We start from the raw sequence: 11,630 nt of genomic DNA, 5'->3' as shown, positions 1-11,630 counted from the left end.
AGCCAGGGGCCTCGAGGGCTCGAATACATAAGCTCGAAAACACAAGAGTCAGCGGAAGCAACAATATCTGAGTACAGACATAAGTTAGACAAGTTTGCCTTAAGAAGGCTAGCATAAAAGTAACATCGATCGAAAAGGCAAGGCCTCCTGCCTGGGAGCCTCCTAACTACTCCTGGTCATCGACGGTCTCCATCACGTGGTAGATGACGCCCTCGGTGTAGTAGCCGTCGTCAGAGGTGGCATCTGGCTCCTGGACTCCACCATCTGGTTGCAACAACCAGAAAGAAGAAAGAAAGAGGGAAAAGGGGGAGCAAAGCAACCGTGAGTACTCATCCAAAGTACTCGCAAGCAAGGATCTACACTACATATGCAACATTATCAAAGGAAGGCTGTATATGTGGACTGGGCTGCAGAAATGCCAGAATAGAGAGAAGGCCTAGTCCTATCGAAGACTAGCATCTTCTGGAAACCACCATCTTGCAGCAAACAGGAGGGAGTAGAGTAGCATAAAGTAAAGTAGTAGTAGTGTTATCAACCTCGGCCAGAGATCCTTTCTCGACTCCCTGCGAGAAAGCAATCCCAGAGCCATACTATCCAATTATCACCTCATCACAATCCAATTCTCATCACAAGTATCCAGTTCTAGTTGTATCGATCGGGATACAACTCCAAGTGTCCGTTACCGTAGGACAGGCTATCGATAGATGTTTTCTTCCCTGCAGGGGTGCACCAACTTACCCACCACGCTCGATTAACTCCGGCCGGACACACTTTCCTGGGTCATGCCCGGCCTCGGCCAAACAATACGCCGCAACCCGACCTAGACTTAACAGAGAGGTCAGCACGCCGGACTAAACCTATGCCCCCAGGGGTCATGGGCCATCTCCCCGGAAACTCCTGCACGTTGCGTACGCGGCCGGTGAGCAGACCTAGCTACCTCCTTCAACAAGGCAGGTGCTTACGCAGTCCAACCCGGCGCGCGCCACTCAGTCGCTGACGTCTATTAAGCTTCGGCTGATGCATACGACGCAGAACGCCCATACTATGCCCACGTGATGGTTAGTGCTATCAGGCCAGAGGCCCCTCGGATCAAATATCCAAATCGTAGTGGATTAGGAACGCGCGGTAACAAGCAGAGACTCACGAAAGATGTGACCCCGTTGCCCCGTCTCGAGGACTTGCGGCAAGGGCTAAGAATGCCCGGCCACGCCTCGTAATTATCTTACGGGCACCTTCCAGGTCAACCCGACTCCTCATCACTCGCAATTATGCTCGCGCGGGCACCCCTCAGGGTCGACCCGTCTTTAGTAACATGGTTCAGTGTAAATTCATAGTAACCATAGTAACTGTGTGTTTAAACATCAAGGGGAAAACCCGAGGAATCACCCCCGGTGAATTCCACTCAAAGTAATCATCAAGGTGAACGTAAGAGGAATCACCCCCGAGGTTCACACTTGAGGGGTTGCACGACAGAGTCATATCGGAAGTGGTTAAGGTGGAATCACCCTCGATGACCACGACCGAATAGCTACACTACAGGGTTAACATCAGAAGTGCTGTAGAGGTCTCACCCTCGGCACTCGATAGTAACCCAGCAGTGTCGAACAACTAAGGGGAAAGTGATGTGCGGTGCCGGGGCCTGGTCTTCAATCCCGTTGATCGGGTCTTCAATGATGAAGCAGGGGCAACAAGGACAAGGTGGGGGTCACTGATGGATCACTAACCAACCTATACTAAGCAGTTTAGGATAAGCAGGTAAGGTACAACAGTAGATACAAAAGCAGGCTATGCATCAGAATAGGAGCAAACAATAACAGTAGCAAAATCTAATGCAAGCATGAGAGAATGGAATGGGCGATATCGGGATGATCAAAGGGGGGGGCTTGCCTGGTTGCTCTGGCAAGGAGGGGTCGTTGTCGACGACGTAGTCAATCACCGGGGCATCAGCGGCCTCGGGGTCTACCGGAGAGAAGAGGGGGAAGAAACAGTAAATACATAGCAAACAGAGGTAACACTAAGCATGATATGACGATACGTAGCGCTAAGCATGCTCTAACGCGGTACTACACGTTGCAGATGAAGGGGGGAAACATCCGAGGGTGAATTCCCGACGTTAGGTGGATTCCGGACAAAGGAAAAGAGGGGGAAAGTTCCATGTTCAGCATGCTAGGGGCATGTGACAGATGAACGGACCACGTATTCGGATTCGTTGGATTTTTCTGAGCAACTTACATATAGAAAACATTTTCAGCCGAGTTACGGTTTATTTTCTATGAATTTTTAAAGTTTTATTAATATTCGGAAATTATTTAAATTAATAGAAAAGGAATATGACGTCAGCATGACGCCATGCTGACATCAGCAAGTCAACAGACCCGCTGACTGGTCAAACTGACCAATAGGTCCCACCAGTCAGCCTCTCTTACGTAACAGAGTTTATTTCAAACTAAACTGGGGGTTATTTAGCTACTGGGCCCCACATGTCAGTGACTGGTTAGGTTAACTAATTAGTTTTATTTATAAAACCGGTTTAGTTAATCTAATTACATGGTGGGGCCCGCACGTCAGTGTCACAGAGAAGCCCAGTCAGCATGTTGACTGGTCAAACCAGTCAACAGGGACCCGTGGGGCCCAGCGTCAGTGACTCAGGTGATGGGGCCCACACATCCATGTTGGTGGCTGCGCCGGGGAGGACTCCGGCGACCAAGGCAACGGCGGCGCCTCGCCGGAGTTGGCCGGAGCCGCGCTACAGGGGGCCTCCGGACCTACGGCTTGGACCTAAGGGCGCGGCCCGGCACCGCGCACACAATGGTGACGATGACTGGCGTCGGGGATGACCGGAGCATCACCGGCGACGGAAAGGCGGCGACGAGCTTCGGGCGTGTGATGGCGAAGGCGAAGCAGCGTGCTACGGAACAAAAGGAAGGGCTGGGAAGGATCCCCGTGGTGCGGCGAGTCCAACGGGCTTGAGCCCGTGACCAAAAGGTCACCGGAGCCTCGCCGGCGGCGAGCTCCGCGGCGATGCATTCCGGAGCTCATCGGGGACGATGCTAGGAGGCACGGGAGGGAGCATGCGCGTGCGCGTTGGGCTCTTGGGAACCCTAGGAGCACAACTGTGAGCTCAGGCGAGCGTGTCGACGGTCACAACAACGGCAACGAGCTCGTCGGCGGAGCTCGGCTCGGCCATGGCGGGTCCAGCCGTTCTGGGCGCGTACGGGAGCAAAAGAGAGGGGGGGGGAGGAAAAGGGGCTCACCTTGCGGCACGCATGGTGGCCCTCGGAGGCTTAGTAGCAGCAGAGACGGCGCCGGAGACGAAGAAGGGCGGCGACGACCGGAGACATGGACGAAAGGGATCCGGCGCTTCGGTGCTCCCCAACTCCAGTTGAGGCCACCGGTCGATGGAGAGGACGACGGCAGAGCTCACCGTCAAGGTCAGCGGGCGCGGGGCCGCCGGTGGCCGCGACAACGACGGAGGGCGGCGGCGACTGTGCTTGGGCCGCGGATCTGGAGGAGAGGAGGGGCGGAGCGAGCGCGTGGGCGAGAGAAGAGAGAGAGAAAGGGGACAAGTGGGCAAGTGGGAGGCGAGGGGGCCGAGGCGTCGGGGCGGCCTTATCCCCTCCCGTCGACGGCGAGGTGGTCCGGCGGCGACGCACGGGCGCGCGCCCTCGGTCGGTTGAACAGGGGAAGGGGGAGGGCGACGGCCCAGGGGGGTGTGGGCCGGCCTGTTGGTCCAGCTGGCTCGGGTGGGCCGAAGCCTGAGTGAGGCAGAGGGCCTCTCTCTCCCCTCTACTTCTCCTTTTTTTTCTTTTTGTTGTTTTTCCTTTTCTTTCCCAGCAGCTTTTGCATTTTCTTTTAGCCACAATTGACTTTGCAAAATTATGCCACTGGCCAAAACAATTTCAAAGAATTAAAGTGCATTGCCTCAAAAAGGTTGGGAGGCTTTTGGAATAGTTGCCAATTTTATAAATTAAAAAGGGCATTTAATTTATTGCTTAGGTCACTGTTTTAAGTAGTTTAGGCCACTTAAACCCTTTGCAAAAATGTTGGTTCACCACCAATATTAGTTGTGGAATATTTGGCACATGATGAACATTTTGTTTTCATGTTTGAGAAATTTTGAATTCCCCTTATAATTTGAATTTGAATTTGATTTTTCATCAAGTGAAATTAGCTCAGTAAGCATGGTGACCTGGCACCATTAACAGGGGATTACTGTAGCATGACACTGAGGGTGTTACACAAGTATCCTCGGAAAGCCTCTCGATTCATTGACCGCTAACAACCAGGTTGTATCCACATCATTTGGTTCTCTCAAATACTCCGAGCCAAACACTGTAACCACAACTTTGTAGAACATGTACAATGACTCAAGGTATGTGGACTCACTCATAATCGACGAAACTCCATATGCAAGCATCTGGACAGTTGTAGTACATTTCTGATAAGAGGAGAGTCAAACATTTCCAAGAGCATCATAATTGCATTTGAAGTAATCATCATACCCCATCACTCCCTCCCGAATACGGTTGGAAAGTGGTCTCACAATTCGGAAGTGTCGCCGGAAAAGCCTGGTAGAGAACAATGGTTTTGTGAGATTGAAATAATCATTGTAGAGTAGGACATGGCCATTTTCTCTGTTATGATTCAACCCAGGAGTATGGCCCGGGGTCGATCCCCTAAACAATGGTCTCTGCCTTGAAATGTGCTCATTGACGATGAAAGTAGCAACCACAACATCATCATCTTCGGACGATTCTTTGGACGATGATGAACATATGGTGTTATTTTACAAAACTCATCCGAGCTACCCGCCATGATCCTTCGGAGTGATGAAAACGTACCTCACTAGGCAGCAGCAGGCGTGGACGAGCCTTGGCCGGGCCAAGCAAACAACTGAACACCATGTGGGCAGCGATGGAGGCGGGCGTGGATGAGTCGCGGTTGTCGAACCCTGCATCCTCTGGCGGCGACCGTGGAGGTAGCAGTGGTATGCCGAAGGCTGCCGATGACCTTCGGAAGGCGGGCCTTGAACTACTCCGTCCGCTGCAAGAAGCGGTCACAACGCCGACAGTGTGGGCGCGTGGATGCGGCGGCGGGGGTTGCGGTGGTGGTAAAGAGGCCGGAAGTTGAGTGGCGGCAGCAAGGACGAAGAAACCAGGGTGTGTGTGAAGGGGGGTGCCCTATGTGCCACAGAAGGGCGGTCCAAGGGAGGATAAGGGGAGGACGTCGTCGACATTCGTGGCGTGTCCATGCGGATGCAAACTCAGACCAAAAGAACCAATAATGGGTTGAAGCGGACATGAAAACATGTACCCATCCATTTGCGTCAACGCATTGGATTGAGTTTTTGTCCGTGCGGAAACAAACGGGTGCGGACGGACGAAATGCGTCAGTGAGCTGGCCTAGGCTTTTTAATTAGAAAAATCTTGGTGGTGTGTCCGCGATTTAGGTTTGATCGGTGATTAATAATCTGAGAAATTCGGCGAGAGAAAACGAAGAAACCGGACCGCATTACCCGAGCCCGAACTCCCAACCCCTACTGGACAGCGGGGTCCACGCCGTTTCGGTGGGGCGCAACCCACTTTCCGGGATTCCTGCTTCCCCTGATCCCTCTCCTCCCCCCCCCCTCTCACTCGGTTTATTCCTCTTTTTTTCCACGCTCGGCGCATCCGGAGACAGCACAGGCAGCTCCCCCCATAATTGCCTGTGCCACTGGTTGTTGGACTGGAAGCCGCCTCCCCCCCCCCCCCCTGCCCTCCCCCTGCCCGTCCTCGACCTCGCCGCCGGCCAGCGATGGAGCGGCGATCCACCACCCGCTTCTCGCCATCCGAGGTAAAGCGCCATTCGCCCCCTCCCCCTCTCCCCCCATCCTCGCTGCCCCGATGCAGTGGCCCGCTGCTCTTCGCTGCTTCACGGGCGCCACCCCTCCCCGGTATTCACTGTATCTGCGGCGTCGGATATGGTTAGGAGCTTCCCCTCCGGTTCGATAGGAAGAGGACGCTTGCCGTCCGACGCGATCCACTCGTTTCGATGCCGCCCCATCCATTGGGTTTTGAGTTCGCGGCGGTTTCTGCTGCGGATGTTCCTTCGCCCTCGTTTTTATTAGGTTTCATCCGGGGGTGCTCTCCGTGAAGGGGAAGCTCCTCTTGGAAGGGGGAAATCTTATTGGATTTGTGTTGCTCCAGTGCCCTTATTTTGATAATATACACTTTTTTTCCGTATTTGTCGGTGTTGTGGGTACTGACCATTTTTCCCCTTGCATGCGGATGCTGATTATTGTCGATATCGCGATTCTCCTGCTCTGGTTTCAATACGTTGTGTACTTCCGCGGCACATTGTTCTGTGCTGGCGTGTAATAATGGTATCTGATGGGGGGAAATCACTAGGGTTTTGTTTGGTGGGGCTGATGATTCCCAAACGTTGGACCAAAATGTCAGTTGATAGTCCAAGCAACTGTAGGGATGGAATTATTGGAGCACTGCATTATATTATTCAGTTTGTAGATAGCATTTGAGACCTAATCTTTAGTTGTGGTGATAATTTAAAATGGTTGGAGGTTATTCCAGTCTAAAGGGTTTGTTAGTATGCAATATGTAGCATATGCGTTAAGCTGCGCCTATTTGTAAATGGACACCAAAACTTACTGTTTTCCGTTTGCCCCCTAGATGTGAGCATCTGCTCATGCATAAGTTTAATTTGGTGCTTTCATGAGGTAAGGGGATCCATCACCTTCGGACCAGTGAAAACAATCGGTTGCAGCTCGATTTCGATTGAAAAATATTTCTGAACACTCATCTTCTAGTATAAGAGCAATAGGCATACAACTATTATGTTTACTCCTGATGGAAAACCACTCAATCTGTTCCTTAATAGCTTCCTCCGAAAGAACTTCAAGTCATTTGACACAAGGCGGGCAAACATTGTAAATGCATTATTGTTTTGTACTTGCTTATCCATTTTGGAGCGAGGGTGGGATAATACTATCACTAGTAAGTGTGTACGTGCAATGCACGCTTATATTAGGCAGTATATTAGTTGCACGTGGATATTAGGTAGGATATTATTTGCGTGTTAATTATATGATTAGCGCTATATTTGGTATGATATTAATTGGACGCTAAATATGTTGAGCGCTCCCATCGGAGCAGTCTAGGTCGTTGAATTGACCTGGTTTGATGGCTGAGATTAGTTGGATCTGCTCCTTAGGGTCTTTTTATATTGGTATAGATGAAGTGCTTCATAGATCGGTTCACCTAGTTTCAGAGTTTGATATGGATCATCTAAACAATATAAATATTACTATGGATGGAGTTATTATTGTGCTATGTCGCTTATATCCTTAACTCGGGTGCTGCGTTCATGGCTAAATGCTGAATACTATTTTTGAGAGTTGGCATGGCTTTTATACATGTCCGAGCATTATTGTATTATTTAGTTTGTTGTGTAACTTAACGCTACTACCTGGATGTCTATTTTATGTTTTCGGGCCTAGTTTTGATGACTTGATGTGCAAACAGATATAGTGCAATTAGTGTGTCTGTATTTTGGGAATTGGTGAATTGCCTTTTGCTTACCATGTCATGCCTCATACCTATGTCTACTTGTTTTGGCCATGCTAACTAGTGCTAACTAGAAGTATTTCTTGGTACAGATTGCGAGGATGGAGAAGTTGGTTTCATCAGACAGAAAAGAGCAAGTCTTGGTTGATAGTTTCTGCCAGAAGCTTGTAGAAGAATTTAAGTGAGTGCCTTAACATACGGAACATATACTTCAATCGCAATTCCTAAGAGAACTTTTTTGGAGGACCGAAGTTATATTATGTTACCTTTTAAGCATACGTGTCATGTTGTTGCTTGACTGTATTTATGATAGTGTAAGTGACACTTCTGATATTTGGTCTCATTTTCTGCTCCTCTGTGTAGTCGTTCTCCAGCTCGAGTCGGAAGCAGAGCTCTACAGGCTACACAGGTGATGATGCCTTTTTACATTGTCCATGTTTCACCGAGTGTGTTTGCATGACATCTCTTTCAACAGGTTCGAGGATGGTTCCTTGATAAGCTCCCTGCATCAACTCCTAAACCTGCTTCCTTGCCTACTACTTCTGAAGAAAAGCCTTTAGCCTCAGAACCAGATGCGTTAGTTTCTGAGATAAAGACTTCAGCTTCTGAAGAAAAAGCTTTAGCTCTTGATACAAGTATTTCAAACAATGAGGATGCACTTTCTCCAGATTTACCCAAAGGTAGTCGCGAGTACTTGTCCGTTGAAACTTTATGCTTGGTGCTTGAAACCATTTACTAAATTTCTTATGTGCTGGCTTGTTTTCAGAGACTACAGATAAGGTTCCTGAATTTGAAGACTTGCAGTTTGAGGCCAAGTCATCAAAGGATTCTGCATGGTGAGGATCCTTTTACTTGCAAGAGCTATTTTCTCTCCTCTTTCCGTTTCCCCTTTCTCCCTTTTGTTTGCAACAATTCCATTCTTGTTTCCTTTGCCCCATTCTATTGTCTTCTGAGTAATCAAGTGACCATAAGATGAAAGCAAGGCACTTAATTCCTGTTGTACCTCGGTTTCTTTTATTAGGAGTGCCATTGAGCATGACTATAGTGGTGAATTATATTGATCAACTCCGCATAATATCTACTTGTTTTAATTAATTTCTAGCTAATGAGCACGAGAGGCTTTGACCATAACAGTTTATTTCCACCTCTCCTAATAATGCTAATAATAATGTAGTGACCATTGTCAATTGTAAACCTGGATGTTATACCTTTCTTCTAGCTGTCTGATTAGGATAGCTTGCACTTCTGTGTAATGTTTGTTAGTGTTATACCATGGAGCAGAAATCTTAATCGTTGTGCATGTAGCCAGAAAAAATGTGCTAGCATGCTTTGGTTGGGTATGTCTATCTACAAGTTTTCATCTTCCTTTTTTTTTCCCTTAAATTTGGCAGCGACACTAAATTTTTCATATTCAATTGTGACATGCAGGTATGACGTCGCCCTTTTCTTGGCACACAGGAAGACAAGTTTGGGAGAAGTTGTAAGGAGAATAACTGATGTTTTTTTAGCTAAATAACTGATGTTGTATATAAGAGCATTTTTATATGTTATTTCCATGATTTGTTTGACAGCTGAGTAGGGAATCCTCTTTTATTTCAATTTGTAATTTCGTTCCAGAGTTATATCTTCTCTGCATTGCTGTTCTAGGAAGTCCGGGTGAGGTTTATCGGATATGGGGCTGAAGAAGATGAGTGGGTGAATGTCAGGAAGGCTGTCCGCCAGCAATCCATTCCGCTGGAGTCGTCCGAATGCCGAAGCATTGTCAAAGGAGATCTTGTCCTGTGTTTCAAGGTAGTGGCTAATGATTAACCTCGAGAAGCATTTCGTATGAACTGAGAACATTGTGTTTTGTTCTATCCTGCCGCGGCTTCTTACTGTTAAGTAGAGCTCTCGAGTTATTTATGTTCTTGTCGCAATTTTTACATCAGGAGAGTAATGATGAAGCACTGCATTTCGATGCACATGTTGTGGATGTCCAGCGGAAACAGCATGATATAAGGGGATGCAGATGCCTCTTCCATGTTGAATATGATCATGATCAAAGCCAGGTATGTTCAACTAGCGCGGTCATTGTTTCTTTCGGAATATCTCGTACCAAGCCATGAAATCTTCAATTGTTTTGTCATACTTGGTGTTTATACTGCTCTTTTCTTTGAGCCATGAATTTCAATGCTCGCACTATAGACTTAATCTCGCCAGATCTTCAGACAGTTCCCGATTTTCTTTTCCAGGAGATGGTGAACCTCAAGAGAATCTCCAGGCGGCCAAGATACCTTTGATGGCTTCTGCTACCATGGATCTGCTTCCTGCTGCTATCCGAGCTTGTGTCATACTAACGGGAGCCCTCGAATCTTAGTTGAGACTGCCGCACTCTGATTGTTTGTTTTTATTGATGTACTGTGTCTAGTAGTAAAACACCCGGGAGAGTAGTTAAGCCCCCTCTTTGGCACATAGCTGCTGTAACGGCTATGAGTAGGCTCCGTGATAGCCAATTTTTGCACACACACGAGAAAGTTGGTGCCAAAGCGGGGTGGAGAGCTGGATTTTAACTGATGTGTTGGGAGCAGATTACCATGTCATTATGTCAGTGTTTGCCGTTCTGAACCTCTTGGGGCGATTTGCTTCTGCTTCTGCACACCTGGTTTTAAGCGTTCAGTCTCGATACAGACATACAGTATCTAGTTTGGTGATTATAGCCGCTGATTTGGTCTCCTGCTCTGCTCTTTGAGGTAGAAGAGCAGTCCGTGAAATGCTACATTCCTCTCTGAATATAAATGCCTAGATATGGTAGCAGTCCACCAGCCCGTCTAGCTCAGTTGGTAGAGCGCAAGGCTCTTAACCTTGTGGTCGTGGGTTCGAGCCCCACGGTGGGCGTTGTCACTCTCTCCAGATAGAGGGTAGTTAAGCGTACAGTTATCTTATTTGGGTGATATTTTTTTGCAAACTGCTTTCACCATGATATGTAGAGTACAACTGATTTAGGCATGTTATTTCTTTTTGAAAAAAAAACTAAATCATCGGAAGTATTTACATTACATAATTTCTTCATGGAAATCACATTTCAAAACTTGACATGTGAACTGCTTTCACCATAATATGTACTACTATCTGGTTTAGGTGTGTCATTTCTTTTTGAAAGAAAAACTAAATCATCAAAAATATTTACGTTAGATAATTTCTTCATGCAAATCGTATTCCTAAATTCGTCATGCAGACCCCTTACACCATAATATGTACTTCTATCAGGATAGTAGAGCGTACAGTTATCTTATTTGGGTGATATTTTTTTGCAAACTGCTTTCACCATGATATGTAGAGTACAACTGATTTAGGCATGTTATTTCTTTTTGAAAAAAAAACTAAATCATCGGAAGTATTTACATTACATAATTTCTTCATGGAAATCACATTTCAAAACTAGACATGTGAACTGCTTTCACCATAATATGTACTACTATCTGGTTTAGGTGTGTCATTTCTTTTTGAAAGAAAAACTAAATCATCAAAAATATTTACATTAGATAATTTCTTCATGCAAATCGTATTCCTAAATTTGTCATGCAGACCCCTTACACCATAATATGTACTTCTATCAGGATAGTAGAGCGTACAGCTATCTTATTTGGGTGATATTTTTTTGCAAACTGCTTTCACCATGATATGTAGAGTACAACTGATTTAGGCATGTTATTTCTTTTTGAAAAAAACTAAACCATCAAAAGTATTTACATTAGATAATTTCTTCATGGAGATCACATTTCAAAACTTGTCATGCGAACTGCTTTCACCATAATATGTATCACTATCTGGTTTAGGTGTGTCATTTCTTTTTTTGAAAGAAAAACTAAATCATCAAAAATATTTACATTAGATAATTTCTTCATGCAAATCGTATTCCTAAATTTGTCATGCAGACCCCTTACACCATAATATGTACTTCTATCAGGTTTAGGTGTGTCCTTTTTTTTAAGATAATTTCTTTGTGGATATTGTATTCCTAATTTTTTCATGAAGAGACTTTCACCATACTTAACTTTTCTATATTTATAATGGCGTTCTAATCTGAATTAG

General features: G+C 46.6%; 1 protein-coding gene and 1 non-coding gene across 2 annotated transcripts; both read left to right on the top strand.

The window, feature by feature from the left end:
- Window positions 1-5,687: 5,687 nt before the first annotated feature.
- On the top strand, window positions 5,688-10,165 carry LOC123103535 (protein SAWADEE HOMEODOMAIN HOMOLOG 2). Its single transcript, XM_044525151.1, has 9 exons — window positions 5,688-5,832; window positions 7,652-7,740; window positions 7,923-7,968; window positions 8,035-8,239; window positions 8,326-8,395; window positions 8,988-9,039; window positions 9,207-9,350; window positions 9,488-9,607; window positions 9,791-10,165. Exons 1-9 carry the CDS (start codon window positions 5,794-5,796, stop codon window positions 9,836-9,838), a joined length of 813 nt encoding a protein of 270 aa, XP_044381086.1. The 5' UTR covers window positions 5,688-5,793; the 3' UTR covers window positions 9,839-10,165.
- Window positions 10,166-10,360: 195 nt separating this feature from the next.
- TRNAK-CUU (transfer RNA lysine (anticodon CUU)) lies at window positions 10,361-10,433 on the top strand. Its single transcript has one exon. It is a non-coding gene; the product is annotated as a tRNA-Lys (tRNA).
- Window positions 10,434-11,630: the final 1,197 nt, after the last annotated feature.

Source organism: Triticum aestivum, chromosome 5A (genome assembly GCF_018294505.1).
Source record: "Triticum aestivum cultivar Chinese Spring chromosome 5A, IWGSC CS RefSeq v2.1, whole genome shotgun sequence".
NCBI lineage: Eukaryota > Viridiplantae > Streptophyta > Magnoliopsida > Poales > Poaceae > Triticum > Triticum aestivum.
The sequence above is the reverse complement of the archived record's forward strand: the minus strand, read 5'-3'. Positions and strand labels throughout refer to the sequence as shown.